The sequence below is a fragment of the Sminthopsis crassicaudata genome, chromosome 1 (genome assembly GCF_048593235.1).
Source record: "Sminthopsis crassicaudata isolate SCR6 chromosome 1, ASM4859323v1, whole genome shotgun sequence".
NCBI lineage: Eukaryota > Metazoa > Chordata > Mammalia > Dasyuromorphia > Dasyuridae > Sminthopsis > Sminthopsis crassicaudata.
In genome coordinates this window covers 396,256,811-396,274,610 of record NC_133617.1, presented here as the reverse complement: position 1 = coordinate 396,274,610, position 17,800 = coordinate 396,256,811, and the positions used below count along the sequence as shown (strand labels likewise).

Below are 17,800 nucleotides of genomic sequence, written 5' to 3'. Positions count from 1 at the left end.
CTCTTAAGCTTTGCAAAGTAAAAATCAGCAGGACTTCAGAGCTCATTTTTTAAAAGATGGAAGACAATCATAGGAAGTGGCTTACTATCTCTATTAGGAAAGGCAGGATGGACACTAAAGAAGACTAGAATGTGAGTTAGACTTCAGGCTGAATATCTTTTAAAGGCATAAGAGATGGGAAATGGTGTCCATTCAGTGATTAAGGCTTGGTAGCAATTGAAGCAAAGGATGTTCTCTTTCATCTAGTCCCCTAATTATTTTAAATGAACCTATTAAGCAAGTTTAGTTATTTGCATTAATGTTTAATATTAAATTTCTACTTTGATTTTGTGATTTCATTGAGTTCATTAGGAACTCTTAATAAGGAAAATTTCTCAATCAATTTAAGTCAACAATGAAATCCATTAAACTGTGAGCTCCTTGAGGAAAGAAATTGTCTTTTGCTTCTTTTTGCATCCCTAGTTTAATACACCATCCCTGATACATTTTAGATGCTTAATAAATGTTTACTAACATCTGACTGCAACTTAAAATCTTGAGAGATGCCTAATAAATCACCTATTCAAAAATAAGTGGGGAGATCTAGTCACAAAAAGGGAAGGAAAAGGAGAAAATGAGTGGACAAGGAGGGAGGGTGACAAATAAAGAGAAAACCCCTTCAGAAAAGGGGTTGTCGACAGCTTCCTGGCTTCCTCTGCAGCCCCTGCCCTGCTTCTCTACTAAATATTTCCCTCCTTTCCATAGCTAGCACTAGTATAACATTGCCACTAGAGGTCACTCATTTCCTTTTTTTTGGTGGGCTTCAGAACAAGGAAAGGAGCTAAATACACCAGGCTTGCATGTGTCCCAACCTATTTCCTTCTGAGAATCTCCAGTGGTGTTCATACTGCTCCTTCCCCCAATTTGATAGTTTTTTGTTTTTCTTCACGAACCACTACCTCCTTCTTCATTACTATGCTTTCCATTCCTGTGCTCAGAATCCCTGCAGGGCACATATATTTACAGAAGCCAAAAGTCAGAATTTTAGAATCACAGAGTGTCAGTACTGGAAGGACTTTGTCCAACTAAGAATGTTGGAGCTAGAAAGGCCCATAAATCAGAGAACATAAAATGTCGGGTCTAGAAGGAAACTTTGAAATTAGAACCAAGTTAAACGTTAACATGTTAAAATTCTATCAAGCTGGAGAAACCTTTAAAATATAGAACATAGACTTGGCTCTTTTCAACAATGAGGTGATTCAAGGCAATTCCTATGGACTCGATAGAAAGTGCCATCTGCCTCTAGAGAGTTATGGAGTCTGAATATAGATCAAAGCATAGTATTTTCATCTTTTATTGTTGTTTGTTTGCTTTTTTTTTTTCCCTTGTGTTTTTTTCCCCCCTTTTGATCTTGCACAGCATGACAGAAATGGACATGTGTTTAGAAGAAACATATATTTCTTCTAAATATGCACATATTTAGCCTATATTGGAGTGCATACTGTTTTGGGGAGGGGAGATTTTGCAAAGGTGAATGTTGAAAACTATGTTTGCATATATTTAGAAAAATAAAATACTATAAAAATAAATAAAATAAAAAATACAGAACACAGATGATTAGAGCAGGATGGGATCTATTTAAGGAAAAAAAAAAAACACAGAATGCCAAAACTAATGGGGCTTTTAGAGCAAAGGCCATCTTAGATCTGAAAGTTATGTTAGAGCATCAAGGTCTGTCACTTAATATTCAGTTGACATTGGACAAATGGAAGGCTTCCTAATCTTCATCCTTCTTCCCCTCATAGCTAAAGATACCAGAATTCTGCTGTGAGTACCGAGAGAGGCAAGCACACACAACTCCCTAAGCATAGGCTGGATCATAAATTGAGGCATTGTTTATTGGAGATATTCATTAAAATGAGCAGTCATATAACATCTGTTGAATTCAGTTTGAGGCGGGGTTTAGATAATTTCCAAGATTCTTTTTAGCTCTAAATCTATGGCATTTTGATTCTACAAAAGAGCCTCAGAACACAGAATGTTGGATACCGAATGGACCTTACAATCCAAATATTTGAATTCAGGGAAGAAGAGAAGAAAAATGAAGGGAATTGGGGAGGAGTAAGCAGAAAAAGAGGAAGAGTATGAGCCAGAGCATGGCTCTCAAATTGAACGGACTTTATTTCTGGGAGAATAAGGGGATCTAAAATGAAGAATGAAGCAGATTTGGGGAAGGTTCAAGGGATAAGGGGATGAATGCAGTTAAGGACAACCAACACCAAGAAACTCTAGGCTTGACCTTGTGTTCAAGGACCCAGCTATATGGCGAAAGAAAGGGGAGTTGCCTGCTCCAACAGGTGGCTCCTATTCCTGTCTCTTTTACGTCAAACCCATTCCCTAAATTACTTCCTCCCAGGAGTCTGTCTACTTCCACTCTCCAGTTCTCACGTCTTCAGAGCCTGGGGGAGAGGGTCCCTCCCACCCAGAAACCAATAACCACAAAGGAATTGGGGCACTGCTGATCCTGGCCTTCCCAGAACCCAGACTTCCTGTACACCCCTCTTAAACCCTGCCCATTCTGAAAAGGTTCCTGTTCTCCAATCCTCTGTCTTCCTCCTGACTCCTCTGTCCAGGGACCCAAGTATCCCCCTTCTCCAGAGTTACCAAGATGAGTTCTATAATCCCAGTTATGCCTCTTGTTTAAATTAGGAGAATAAAAAAGATATGGAGGTTCTGAAGTTAATCCATTGCAATGCAGGGTCAGGACCAGCCAGGGGACTCTGGTTCTGACCATAGAAGTTCAGGGGGTTCAGGAGGGCAGGGTCATTGAAATGTCACCTACTCTTCAGGAGACTCCAGTTCCTGAAGGAGAGGCAATTGAAAGGGAACTGGGTGAACTGGTCGGGTAGCATTTCCAAGCAGGCAATCATCTCCCGGGATATAACCCCCTGCTTCATGGAGCCTGGAAGCTCAGTGCTCCCCAAACCATTCTTGCCTCGCTGACCCAACCAGCCCAGAGACCCTTCCTGAACCCAGGAGTCCTATAACCTCAGCTCCCTGAGACTAGAAGGCATGAGGCAGCTCCAAGCCCTGGCCCTCTTCTTTCTCCTTCATTTTGGTGAGTCTTTAGAAGCTGAGTCCAGAATATTTGGGTTGGAATGGAGAGCAAGGGTTGGGAGTGATAGAGAGAATGTGACCTCAAGAAGGCAAGCTGAGAACAAAAGGGCAATTGTATCCAGATTCTATTTTCACTTTTTCTTTCACATCTTTTTCATTCATCCTTTTGAGATCCCACCTCTTTTTCCTTTTCTCCAATCAGATTTCCTTGGTTTCTGTCTCATTCTTTCAATTCATCTTTGAATTTCTATGGGTCTCTGACCCCTCTTTTATCTATAAGTTGAATTCTGTGTCTCCTCACTTTCTTCTGATGTGCTTTCTATCTTCTTTTCCTGTTTTCCTTCCCAGAATATGCCCAATTCTGTCTCTTTCTAATGTCTTTTCTCCCCATCTACTACCCTCCTCCCAAGTCTGATTCCATGGTAGAAAGTAGCCCAGAAGGGTAGGAGAACCCAAGGTTTTCAGAGGAGAGTTTTCTCCATGGCCTTAGATAGTCCAGAGAGATTTGGGTTTGTTTTTGAGAATTCTCTGGGAACAGAGAACACAATTTTTGGGTCTTGGAAAAGGAAAAGGACTTTTTAAAAGTCCTCCAACAATGGAGATCCCTGCAGTCATATCCTATGAAATCTGAAGTCCTAAGAGAATAACTGAAAGAGTATATAACACCTTAAGGTTTACAACTCTGAAGTATGTAATTTAAGTATTATTAACCCCCATTTTAAAGATAAAGAAACTGAGGCTAAAAAAATTGAATAATTTGCCTGCTTATATTCAAATAGCTAGCAAGTGTTAAAAAACAGGGTTTCAATCTAGGTCTCACTTATTTCTAAGTTCATTGCTTTTTTCCTACTATACTATGCTAAATGACTTCCCTTCCCCTTATCTAAGTTTTCCATGACTAGGATAAATGATTTAGTCATGTTAAGGTAGACACAGGCCTGAAGAGAAGGTAGTAGTGAGTTAGGGGAGGGAAAGATCTCCATGACCTGGAGAAAACACCCTTTCCCATTTGTCATCATTCCTGAGGGAGGATGTGAAGGTGGCAACAGTAGGACCCAAGAGACCCACAAAGAAGGGAGAGGCCCTCCCTGGTCAAGGGAGCATCATCAGCCAGTGTGCCAGTTAGGACTGAGTAGCACCAGAGAGGGAATGGGTGGGGGACAGAGCTACTAGTCTCCAAATGGGGGGTGGGGAAGCTATAATGTAAATGCCTTTCCTTCACGTGGAAAGAGAAAGGAAGATAGGAGTCAAGAATAAATTGGAGATTTAAAAGAGGGGAGTCAGTAGGAGGCTGGAGGATGGGGTTGGTAAGGATGAAAAGAAGTTGAGGGGCTGAGTAGGAAGATGCAGCTGAGTAGAAGATTTGGTTTGAGGACTGAGGAGGATGGCAGAGGATGTAGCTTTGTAGGAGAAAAAGACTATGAGTAGGAAGCTCAAAGATCTGACAGAGTGGGAGGCTAGAGAATTGAGCCTCATAGGAGGGGAGGAAAAGAGCACCTAGAGACAATATGGCCCTGTGAAAAGGAGATCTGGAATTAGATGGCAGGGATTTAAATTCCACCTCTCTTGGTTAGTGTTGGTGTGATTTTGTGCAAATCTTTTCGGTTCACTGAGTCTCAGTTTCCTCATCTGCAAAATGAAAAGTTAGACTAGATGGCCTTTATGGTTCCTTGCAGACTTAAGTGCTTCCAGATCCTTTTTAATCTATAGTGTAAGGAAGGGGAGGATGGTTAGGATCTTTGATATTGAGGCTGGAGAGCTGGCTTCAGGCTTAACCGCTGAGGATATTGTGACCACAAAGAAAAGTGTAGGAGGAGGGTGGGGCGCCAGCCTTCTCTGGTTTCCAAATCTCTAGTTAATTAGGGTCAGATAGGGTTACTCTTATCAGTTTAGGGAATAAGGGGAAAGATCACTGGGGAGCTGAAGGACAGCATCAGAAGTCAAGACTTCTGAGTTGGTGGGAGGTCTTCTAAACATCTTAAAAAGACACTCCTTCTCTTCCTGATTTTGCCTTCCCTTCCCTTGGGTGCACTTTGCCCTGAAAAAATCATACCACATTCCACTGGTCAACACACCCTTCTCTGGAAGCAACTGCATTTCCCTGTCCCCGTGTCACCTCCCTGGGATGGGCCTTGGCCATTTGGTGCAGTTTCATCATCTTATGACTGCTGAGGATACTGTGGGGGATATATGCACTCTTGGGTGGCTCTACGAAAATCTGCTTTGGAAATTGTGTTGTTCTTTTTGTTCTGCTCTGTTACTGCAACCCAAGAATCCTATCCCCTCTTCCTCTTCTTCCTCTTCCAGACCTCCCCCCTAGCTCCAGGATCTTTTTATTGGACCTATTGTTGCAATGATAATTGCTTTCCTTTGAGATAAGTGACCATACATCTTTTACAATCATAATAATTACAGATAATTAGGTGTGATTGATCTTGATATTATTGGGTAATTGCTATTATTACCTATAAGAACAAGGAACAGTGAAATTCATCTCTTAAAATCAAAGATCATTGCGCCTAGAGGAAGGGCCTTAGGCTGAGTATCTTAGACTTGGTATCTAAAGTACAGTTTCCTCTTATCCCACCCCTACCACCAAATTTCACATACACACAAACTGACCCAGAGCAAGAGTTTCTATGCCCTCTGCCCTTAGTATTCTCTGTCTGCCTGTCTCTCATTTCTATCTTGTTTTCTGAATGTATGTCATTTCCTGCCTGTAGGTTTCAATTCTTCCTCTTCTCTGAATTTTTTCCCATCTTTAACTGTAATGTTGACCTCCATCTATCTCATTATTCCTTTTCCTGAACTTTGTCTCCCAATATAAGATAGACAATTACTTTTAACTCCAGAGCCATGTGGCAGGTTGCTCTTCCCAGAGGCTTTTGCAAAAGAGCTGAGTGGGCAAGTTTCATAATTTTGGCCTTTCCCCTTCCTTTTACCTTCCCTCTTTTTACTCTTCCAAATCTCCATGATATTCTTCAGTACTTGCTTAGAGCACCTCAAATAGCACCTCACTCAACCTGTCTTCTTCCAAAGTTCTAGGTTTTACAATTATCTCTTCCCTCTATTCCTTTCCTCAATTAAAGTTTCCATTTTGTTGCTATGGATATCTTAGCTAGACAAAAGCCTAACAATCTGGCATTAAATTAACATACATTAATCTGCAAGTGTAACTAGATTTTAATAAAGGAGTTTCCTGACCCAAACCAGTATAGGGTGTAGGAACTTCCTGGGACCACTGCTCACTCAGGGATAACACCATTCCTGACTTCCAATCACATGCCTATTCTTATTTGAAGAATCAAAGGTCAGCATTTCTGGAAGGTTAATAAATTCTTTCCTACATTTGTATACTTCTTTCCTTACCTTTGTCTATCTTCCTATTTACTCCTTGTCAATTTTTCACCCAACTTGTCTCATCTCTGTCTCCATTCCCCCTTTCCACTTCTTTTACTTCTGTCCTCTCCTCTATTCTTATTTTCCCTTCATTCCCTGGTGCTACTATTTCTATATTCTGAAGGGAGTATATGTATCTGGAGCCTACCCCTCAAAAAAGGTACAGTGGCACATAGTACATTCTAACTGTCCCAGCCCCACACATTGAAATAATGATCTAATCATACAAATGAGTTCCAGTCATGGGCCTGTCCACTTCCTGCTGAGGCTGTTTCTCAGCTCCACCTGGTTGGTTTTATTTGAATGTCCAAGCCTGAAGACCTAGGGTCAATAGCAACAAATCCACCTACTGAGTGCCAGGAACAGGGCAAGGTCTAAGGGAAAATGATGAGGGCTGAGAAAAACGTCTGACCCTATAGCTGGAAGGGAGTTCCAAAGGTCATTTTAAACTTCTCTTGTCCTTTAGACAGCTCACACCTAGGGAAGAAAGGGAGGTTGGCAGTAAATAACAATTCATTCATCTATAGTGCTTTTGAGATTACTAAGCCCTTTTCTTACAACTTTGTGAAGTAGTGAAGTAGTACAGAAAATTATATCCCCTATTTTACATAAAAGGAAACTGGGCCCAGAGAGATGAAATTATTTGCCATATGCACACAACTAGTAAATATTAGGGTTATAACTTGAAAGGAAGACTTTGGACTCTAATCCTAAATTTTTTTCTGTGCCACCACATTATATCTCCCTTATTCATTCAATCAAATATCCAGGGTTGTTTCTCATTGTCACAGCTATAACTCTTTACTAACAAGTTATCAGATTGATACATTGAGAATTCTTGAGGGTGGAGATGAAAATCCTGTACGATGCCAGGAGGAACTCCTTTAAAGCATATAGACTCCAAATCTTGTGATTGTAGAATAGGAGTAGGATATACTGCAACCAATGATGTTAGGGAGAGAGAATGTCTGGAAGATTGGTAAGAATTTTCAGTTGCAATGGCTATTGATCTTCTCTCTTTGTATCTTTACGCTACAGAAACAAAGAAAGCAGAGTCAACTAGAGGTAAGTGTCTGAAACCTTACCAATGGACTTGGGAGGGAAACAACATTCTAGAGCCTCAGAGTATGAACTAAGCAGGTAACCTTTACAGACAGAAGAACTCAGGGGAACTAGAAAACTGGAAATTTTCAGGGAATGCAGTTTCTGTCTTTGCATATTTTATGCATGAATACTGTGGTGAATTCGACTTTATATGCTTTACTCTCATAGTACAGAAAAAGAGTTAGAAGAAGCCAGATTTCTAATCAACCTGAGTACTCAATAACAACTGGAGCTGTACAACATTGGAATGGATTACTTTGGGAGGTGATTGATTCCCCAACAATAGAGCTGTGTAACTGAAAGCTCTATGATCATTTATCAAGGACATTGTCAAAGGGATGCCTACTTCATATTGATATTGGACTAGATAACATTGCTGTTCAAGAATTCTGTTTCCATACCTTTAAGTATGAAGCAGATATGGCTTTTCAAAGAGAATTAGGCATGCCAGGGAAATCCTGACAGTTAAAAAATAGATTATCAGAAAGAGAGCAGAGAGGATAGAGGAGCAGTTATTGAGGTCCCAAGAACAGATGGAGAAAAATTAATCACAAAGGTGTGGGAAACTATAGGCCAAAGAAAGGAAGATAGAAAGGAGGAAAACTTCTAAAACAATTTCAGTTTTAACCTGCTCTGATTATAAAAGTGGTAGTTTATGTTTACAGTGGGAGAGATATGCTCTCCACAGGGCAGTAACAACATATATCTCTTTTTTATTCTCCCCTTCCTCCCAGCTTGTGGCCAACCCCGAATGCTGAACCGAATGGTAGGAGGCCAGAATGCCCAAGAGGGGGAATGGCCCTGGCAAGTCAGTATCCAGAGGAATGGGTCTCACTTCTGTGGTGGGAGCCTCATAACAAACCAGTGGGTCTTAACAGCAGCTCATTGCTTCTCTAAGTAAGTCCCACATGCCAGCAGGTCAAACTGCCCTTACACTTTTGGATTTTCCCTCTCTCTAGGCTGCTCTTTTGAAAAAAAAAACAAAACATTTTTTCAGCACCACGGACAGCTTTCTGCCCTCTACAACTCCTAGCAGGCCCACTTTCCCCTCATATTCTAGCACCACAGATAGCAACATAATGCCTTCTCTGTCTAACCAGGGACTATCTTCATAAATAAGTTTTCCAAGTTCAGAGACTCAGGTATTATTTACATTCTTTGTCATAGAATAGAGAAGAAGGACTGAAAGAGACTTGATAGAACAAGGATGAAATTTAGTAAGTACTGATTCCAAATTTAAGGTTCTTTATTAAATTACAAAGCAATTTCTGCACAGAACCACTGTGAACTAGGAAGTGCTTCAATTATTATTCCCATTTTATAGCAGCAAAAATAAAGGCCCAAAGAAATAAAATGACTTTGACCCAAGTCTCCTGATAGTTCAGTATTTTTTCCACGAGGACAGATAGGTATTGCACCATTCCTTACAGCCTAGGAAAGGGAATGACATACATAAAAATAACAATATACCAAAGGATGTGAGAAAGACCAAAAGAGAAATAGGAATTAATGCTTTGGGGGTTCACAGAAAGAAATGATTACATCTGCTTGAGAGAAGCATCATGGTTTAATGGTAAAAAAAATTAAATCAGAAATTAAAGAGCTTGGGTTTGAGCCTCAGTTCTGCCATCAACTAATTTTGAGCCAATAACTTAATTTCTCTGTACATCAGAGTCTTCCTCTATAAAAATGAAGTCTAAGAACTAGATGATTTCTAGGATTTTTATTTCTGTGCACTCTCTCTCCCTCCCTCCCTCTCTCTCTCCCTCTTTCTCTTTCTCTCTCTCTCTCTCTCTCTCTCTCTCTCTCTCTCTCTCTCTCTCTCTCTCTCTCTCTCTCTCTCTCTCTTTCAGTTCTCTCTCTTCTCCCAGTTCCTCATGCAAGTCCCTAAATCTGGCTCTTTCTAAATCCAGTCCTTTTTGTTTCCCCCTCTTCTGATGCTCTTTGCCACATCCTGAAGCCTTTAGGTGAATATTTCTCTTCTACTTTGTGGCTCTGCCTATGCTCTTCAAAATTTCTCAGTGCTGCTGACATCTCCCTGTGGTCAGTGGCACCCTTTATCCAGCTTTTCCTCCCTTATTTAATTTTCAAAACCATAGATATGTCTGTCTTTCTATCTGATTCTCACTAAAGGTTCTTAATGTGATTTATAGCTGGAAGGGTTACAGTTTACCTAATCCAGCTTCCTTATTTTACAGATCAGGAAAGACAAGTCTTTAGCAAAAATGGGAAATAATGTTAACTCAAATTTCTATAATGATTTAAAGATTACAAAGTACATTCCCCATTTCAGAGAAGAAAATTAAGATCTGGGAAAGTAAAGTTGTTTGCCTGTCATGTGTCAGTAAATATTAAGATCTAAATTGAAGCCCAGCCTTTGTGTCTCCAAATGTACTACACAACACAGAAAAGAATCTGGACTCCAGGTGCTCAGGGTACATACACATATGCCTCAGGGAGATTTTCGATTTTTATAAACCACATAGAGCTACAGAGTTTCAGAACTTGAAAGGATCAGGTTTCCACATCTGAATAATGAGGGATTGAAGTAGATGAATTCTGATTAGAAAGGTAAGGGTCACATAGTGAATTAGTGACAAAGCTGAAACTTTCATTTGAATGCACAATCTCTTTCCGTATATTATCCCTGGCTGCTTTATGTTCCTAAATTCTCTCTCTCCCTCAAGAAGCCAATGTCACACTAAGCAGAGAATAATTGATCAACTCTCTTCATTATAATGAATATTCAGAGAAGAATATTCTTAAACCAAAGGATGGACTTCAATGCTGGAATTTCAAGCATAATTATGAGAGACAAGGAAGATGTTTTTGAAATCATAACTCATGAGTAACAACCTACAGTGTAATGCAATGGAATTGAGTATAAGACTGAAAAGTAACCATTCTGAGTTTTAGTTTCAACCTTATTCTGGAACCTTGTTGTGAAAGTCTCTTTGGCTCTCTGGCTTCAGGATCCATCCTTGAACAAGGAGGATAGTGGGTCACCACAGCTCTAATGAGCTGTGAATTGAAGAATGAAAACAGGGTAAACAGTGATATAGTACAAAAAGAGCACTGGATTTGCCTTCAGAGTACCAAAGAGAAAGAGCTATTTGCTAAAGTAGAAATGATTGGAACTAGAGAGTGAATGTGATGCTTCTATCTCAGAATTCACAATGAAGGTAGTAAGGAAAGCCAGACATATAATCTAACATGTATCAAAAATTAGAAAGCAAACTTCAAAGAATTAAATGAAAGATTAAGTAGGACCCCCATAGCCTAAAATTCTGGAGTGAAATTTCCTTCAAAAGGAAAAATTCTCACAAATGAAATTATGAGAATTATTTCTCATAATTTCAGAAAAATTCCGGTAAGGAATAAAAGACAATGCTGAAAAAGACTGATGTGATTAATCCACAAGGAATTAATCAACTAATTCAGATTTTAAAGGGAAATGTACTGAAGACAGCAGCAAAAGCAAAAATAGGGTAAATACAAAACTGGCACAATCCTATAGGAATAGTGTCAGGAGGGTTAAAATTCAGAATGAATTATTAAATATAAAAAATTGGTTGATTTTTTTTTTTAATTTTTAATTTTATTTTATAATTATAACATTTTTTGACAGTACATATGCATGGGTAATTTTTTACAACATTATCCCTTGCACTTACTTCTATTCAGATTTTTTCCCTTCCTCCCCAACCCCCTCCCCCAGATGGCAAGCAGTCTTATATATGTTAAATATATTACAGTATAATTTAGATACAATATATGTGTGTAGAACCGAATTTTTTGTTGCACAGGAAGAATTGGATTCAGAAGGTAAAAATAACAGTTTACATTCATTTCCCAGTGTTCCTTTTCTGGATGTAGCTGGTTCTGTCCATCATTAATCAATTGGAATTGGATTAGTTCTTCTCTATGTTGAAGAAATCCACTTAAAATTGGTTGATTTTTAAAATTATTTTGGAAACAGGAGGATGAAAGAAGACATAAGACTGAGTGAGGTGATGATAATGTGTAATAAAGGGATGATAGAATTACTCAAGTCTTATTTTTTTGTCTGGTTTCTCTGAGAAAGAGAAAACTCCTTATAATGGAAAGAACAGAATGAAATGGGCTAATAGGGCCAAAAACTAAAGATAACAAAGAAATAAGTAAAAGAATAGCTACTTTGAGTTTGTCACCAGATCTATATGCATTATATTCCAAGACATTAAAGGATTCACAAGTATAACTGCTAAACCTCTCAGAGATTTTTGAAAAGTAGTGGAAAATGGATGAAGTGCCATTGCAGAAGGCAAAATTGTCTTAATTTTCAAAAAGAGTATGTATCTTGCAATCTATGCAATGACTTCAATTTTGACTGGGACTAAAGGGATTTGTGAACAACTAGTAGAGAAAACAATGATCACAAAATGCAGCATGGTTTCATCAAAAACAAGTAATACCAGATTAACCTAATTTTCTTTTTTGGTTTGTTTCTGGCAATGTTGATAGACTGGTATTTTAGGAAATACTATAGTTCCTCTAAACTTTAGCAAAAATAATTGGTAAAAACTCTGATGCATTGTGGACAGAGAGGCATAAGAATTAGGTGAATGTGAAACTAATTTAATGTCTGACAGAAATCAATAATGGTTCAGCGTCAACTTGAAAGGGAGTCTCCATTGGCTTGTAGTAAGTACTTAATCAAGGTTTGCTGATGGATTGTTTGGTAAAGTATCCTGTAGTGCTTGATATTTTTAATAATTTGGATGAAGGCATACATAGTTTGACTATCCTATTTGTAGATGATGCAAACTGGAAGGCAGTAGAACAACTGACACATCAGAATGCAAAAATGATCTCTGCAAGCTTGAAGAATAGGACAAATCATATCTGATAAAATTTAATAGAGTTCAATATAAAGATCTACAGCTGAGTTTAAAAAATAACTTCAGAAGTATAGCATAAAGGAGGCACAAAAAACCCACAAAATAACCTGGAAAAGAGATTGGGGTCTTAATGGATTACAAGTTTAATGTGAAGTAAAAGTAAACTGAGGAAGTCCAAAAAGTTAATGCAAAGTTGAGCTATATTAAGAAAGGGAGAGTGTCCAGAACAATGGAGGTCATAGTCACACTATCCCCTGCTTTGGGCAGGCCACCATTGGGAATTGTTTATTTCTAGGCATTTTAGGATGGGCAATGACAATCTAGAAAAAAACCTAGAGGACCTGGTGGTGAGGGGCCTCAAGAATCATTTAAAGTGCATAGGAATACTAATTCTGGAGATAAGAAAATTTGGAGGAGAAATGGTAGCTGTCTTAAAATATTTGAAAGATCGTCAGGGAAAAGGAATTAACATTGTTCTACTTGATGCCAGGGGACAGAATTAGGAGCATAGAGGTAAATTAATTTGACTGTCAAGATAATTTTCAAAGCATTAGGATTGTTCAAAAGTGCAGTAAGATGCCTCAGAAGATAATGAGTTGCTCCTCAGTCGAAGTCTTCATTTGCAGGTGGTTATCTTTTGGGAATATTGCAAAAATGTTATTCAGTCAAGTATAATTTCCACTCTGTTCCCTAAATCTGAATTCTGCAATTCTAAGATCTAATTTTAATTTCAGGCTTTCTCTAAGGGTGACAGTGTGACATAAAAAAAAGACTGAACATAGAATCAGAGCCCACACACATCTAAATTGTAACTATTTACCTTTTCTGCAGCCTAAAGCAAATTGCCTAACATCTAAACTTAATTTTCTCATCTGCAAAATGAAGGGGATGAACTAGAGGATCTCGAAGGACTCTTCCAATTCTACTGTAATGAATCTATGAAAAAACGCTGAATTTGGAATTTGGCCTTGGGTGCAAATCTTGGCTTTGTTACTTATTATGTTTGACCTCAAATAATTCACTTAATTTGTCTGGGCCTGTTTCTCTATAAAATGAAGATATAGCTTAAATGATCTCTAAAATTCCCTCTAGCTTAAGCCTGTGATTGTCCTAAGGAAGTCCCTCCTCCTTCCCTTCTCCTATATGACTGTTCACCATCAGAGTGAATCTTCTTGTTACTTACTGTTGATTTTATTTTGTCTTTTTCCTCTCTATCAGTACCTCGGAAACTTTCCTGTACAAGGTTCTCCTAGGGGCCCGGCAGCTGGTGAATCCTGGGCCTCATGCCATGTATGCTCGAGTAAAGAGGGTGGAAAGCAATCCCCAGTATCAGGGCATGGCCTCAAGTGCTGATGTGGCCCTGGTCCAGTTGGAGGCTCCGGTGACCTTTTCTGATCATATCCTGCCTGTATGCATCCCTAACCCTGAAGTCAAGTTTGAGGCAGGGATGAACTGTTGGGTCACAGGCTGGGGCAGTCCCAGTGAGCAAGGTAAACAAGAGGCAAATTGAGGTTTTTCAAGGAAACTTAATAGTAGAGAAAGGATTGGGGCCAGAAAAAGAATAGGGTACCTGCAAAGATTGTGAAGTAGGGAGGGGGAAAGCATAAAAAGCAACAAGAAATTAAAAGATTCTTTCCAAGTTGTTCTGACTTCTGTGCTTACCTTGGCACTCCATTGGGGGAAAGAGGTCTGTCAGTGGTCTATAAACGAATGGCAGTGAGTTTGCAAAAGTCTCATTAATAGCTTAAAGACCAGGATTGTAGAGTCCATGAACAATGAACAATCTTTAAGACCCCTTCCATATTAACTTTCCTTCTCTCCCTTATCCCATCTTGGTTTTTTTGGTACAAATTATTTAAAAAAAAATTTTTCTGGTTACACATATACATTTTTTCATGAATCATGTTGGGAGAAAAAAAAAATCAGAGTAAAAGAGAAAAACCACAAGAGGAAAAAAAAAAAGTGAATACAGCATGTGTTGATTTATATTCAATCATCTCCATGGTTCTATCTGTGCAGATGGCGTTTTCTATCCAAAGTTTTTGCCGTGGATCACTGAACTGCTGAACAGCACTAAGTCTTTTACAATCCATCACTGCACAAACTTGCTGTTACTGTGTACAATGTATCCCTGGTTCTGCTTGTTTTATTCAGTATTAGTTCGTGCAAATCTTTCCAGGCCTTTCTAAAATCAGCTTGGTTTTTTATAGAATTTCTTATATCATTTTTATAGAAGATTCCATTACTTTCATATACCACCACTTATTCATCCATTCCCCAATTGAATGGCATCTACTCATTTTCCAATTCTTTGCTACCACAAAAAGAGCTGCTACAAACATTTTTGCACATGTGGGTCTTTTCCCCTCTTTTATGATTTCCTTGGGATACAGATCCAATACTGCACTGTTGGATCACAGTTTACCAGCCCTTTGAGCACAATTCCAAATTGCCCTCCAGAATGATTGGGTGATTTCACAACCCCACCAACAATGTAGTGTCTCATTTTTCCCATGTCCCCTCCAACACTAATCTTTTTCTGTCATCTTAGCCAATTTGAGAGGTGTGAGTTCCATCCCACATTTTAAGTGAGATGAGAATCTGGAAAAAAAGCAGCAGATGATAAATGAGTTGGGGAAAACAGCAGAGAGAAAAGTACCTAATAATCCAAAGAGATGAAGTGGTATTTTTATTATGGGGAAAAGGTATGGAATGTGTGGAATGTTATGGGAAAAACTGTAACTCAGAGTGTTGGGGTCTCCCTCTCTCTAGATAACCTTCCTAGCCCCCAAATTCTACAGAAGTTGGCCGTGCCCATCATCGATAGACAGAAGTGTAATATCCTCTACAACAAGGACTCAGACAATGGAGTACTACCCAAAACCATCCAAGATGACATGTTGTGTGCTGGTTATGCAGAAGGGAAGAAAGATGCCTGCAAGGTATGCTCCTACACCAGAGGCTTGGGACAAAGATTGATGAGATCCTGGTAGGGCAGTAGTTTAGATCCTCAATTTCTAATACTGAACAATCCTTGTATGTAGATTCTCGAGTAAAATAAGTTAGTGAAGACAAGAGGCTAAGTCTAGAATTGGGGAATCTTGTTGTGAGGGTTGGTTGGGCCAGTTAATTACTGTGTAATCTTATCCAAGTTTTTCTCTTTTTGTACCTGTTTCTCTCTAAAATGGGCAGGCTGAAATAGAGATTGACACTAAGGTTGTAAAATGGCAACTAGAAAGATGGTAGTGTCCTTTAAAGAAACAGAGCCGTTCTGGAAGAGGAAAATGAATGAATTCCAGTTTTGGACATCTCTGTGTAAATCTTGTCCCTTAGTTTGGGGAATACCAGTCTCATGAGAGATATAGGACACAGATCACACACAGGTCACTGACTTGGGATGGGTGACAAAAACATGATGGGTTTAGGAAAGCTTCTTGAAGTACATGTTTTGAACCCTTATGGAAGGGCTTTCAGCTTTTTGCAAGATTGGTAGGATGAAGGGGAATGAAGGAGGGATAGAGATAGGACCAAAAAAAAAAAAAAAAAAAAAAGGAAAGGGGGCAAAAATGAAGAGGAAAGAGAAGGCAGCAAAAAATAAATAAATAAAAAGAAAAAAAAGAAAATAAAGGAGGAGAAGGACATAAGGAAAAGATACAAATGAGCTTAGAGACAGAAAAGCCTGGGTTGTGATATCAGTTTAAGTTTGGAAGTAGATGGATCAGTGGATGAGGGCACTGAAGTTGAATTCAGGAAGACCCAAGTTCAAATGTAGTCTCAGACTCATTGTGTAATCTTGGATAATTCACTTAACTCTGTTTGCCTCAGTGTCCCAAACTATAAAGTGGGGATAATAGCACCTACCTTGAAAGATTGTTGTAAGGAATATTTGTAAAAAAATGTTCAGCACGTTGCTGGCACATAATAGCTGCTATATAAATTTCCCTTTGGGGATGTCTAACCATAAGTTTATTTCTTACTACAGGGTGACTCTGGAGGACCCCTGGTCTGCTACATTGGTCATTCTTGGCTCCAGGCTGGAGTGATCAGCTGGGGAGAAGGCTGTGCCCGCCGCAACCGTCCAGGAGTCTACATCCGAGTTGCTTCCCACCATGCCTGGATCCATAAGATCATCCCAGAATTGCAATTCAAATCTGGCTCCGATAGGAAGAGAGGGCCCCGGGGCCAGCTGACAGATCTGGCAAGCTTTGCTCCTGGCCTGGTCGCCCACATCCTGCTACTCTGCCTCACTCTTCTGCTCACTTTTTGAGCTAAACTAGACCCACCAGAGCCAGGGAAGAGAGGTTCTGGTTTCTGGATTGCCTGCCCATTTCTTGGCCTGCCCCTTTAGCCCATGGGAATGTGAACAAAAGGGAATCTGCAAACTTCAGATCCCAGACCCAGGAGGTAGTGAAAAGGACACTATTCCCATTTTACTAGGAGCATGCTCCTTCAGGGTAAGCTGGCACTGCAGGGAGTCCTCAGGGCACCATCTTCTCTTCACACAAGCCAACCAATCAACCAATGATGTATATTTGTAAATATCCCTTCTGTTCCTCATAAGCCTATTTTTATTATATTCACCCATTAATAAAGCCTATACTCTCCATTCCTGGATATCTCAGTTTAAGGAGACAGGACACCTGGGATCTGAGGAGAGAATCAAGAGGGCAAATCCTATGAAATGTGGGATGATCTGAGGTTATGGGGTGAAAACAGAAGCAGTAGCACTAGGAAAGGATGAGGGAGGTATTGCAGAAGCAGTGCTATACTTAGGAAATCTGAAGATTTGGGTGAGCCCATTCTTTATTACTGACTAGGTGTGCGACTGTGGGCAAAACATTTTATCTCTCTGTGCCTCAGTTTCATCTGTAACATGAGAATAATACACTCACAGATCAGTTGTGAGGAAAGTGCTTTCTAAATTTTAAAGCACTGTAAAAACAATATTACTATTAGTTGGGGGGACGATCTCTGGGTCTGAACAGAAGAGGAAGGAACTAGAACACCGAGTCCCAGATCAAGAGAGCCTAGAAAAGAGCTAGAAAACAAGATATATGATTTCTAAGGGGATTGCAGATATCTAATGGCCTACTAGCAAAAGTCACCGACCTAAATCTGAAGGTGATTCAGTGGCAAGTCAAATTGTCAACACATGTCATCAGGGAATTTCCCTCAAGGAAAGGAGGAACCAAGAAGAGCCCAAACAGGAGAGGACTGGGGCCCCTAGCAAACAGAAGGCTCTAGCAAAGGCTTTCAGTTCTCAATTTCATCAGTGAAATGAAATTGGAATAGATGATCTCTAAGGGCCTAAAATCCACAGA

The 17,800-nt window shown here is 39.5% G+C and overlaps 1 protein-coding gene across 4 annotated transcripts in view; it reads left to right on the top strand.

Moving 5' to 3' along the window:
- The window catches only part of LOC141549863 (serine protease 27-like), a 98,859-nt gene extending 81,774 nt beyond the window's left edge, over window positions 1-17,085 (top strand). The window contains exons 1-6 of one of the 4 annotated variants that reach the window (XM_074279861.1): window positions 2,896-3,097; window positions 7,534-7,560; window positions 8,334-8,496; window positions 13,698-13,969; window positions 15,252-15,421; window positions 16,462-17,085. In XM_074279861.1, coding sequence (XP_074135962.1) covers window positions 3,052-3,097; window positions 7,534-7,560; window positions 8,334-8,496; window positions 13,698-13,969; window positions 15,252-15,421; window positions 16,462-16,746 — 963 coding nt within the window. In that variant the 5' untranslated portion in view covers window positions 2,896-3,051 and the 3' untranslated portion in view covers window positions 16,747-17,085. Of the gene's footprint in view, window positions 1-2,895; window positions 3,098-7,533; window positions 7,561-8,333; window positions 8,497-13,697; window positions 13,970-15,251; window positions 15,422-16,461 lie in introns of those variants that run through there. The other 3 variants (XM_074279862.1, XM_074279863.1, XM_074279864.1) reach the window with 3 other exon arrangements.
- Window positions 17,086-17,800: the final 715 nt, after the last annotated feature.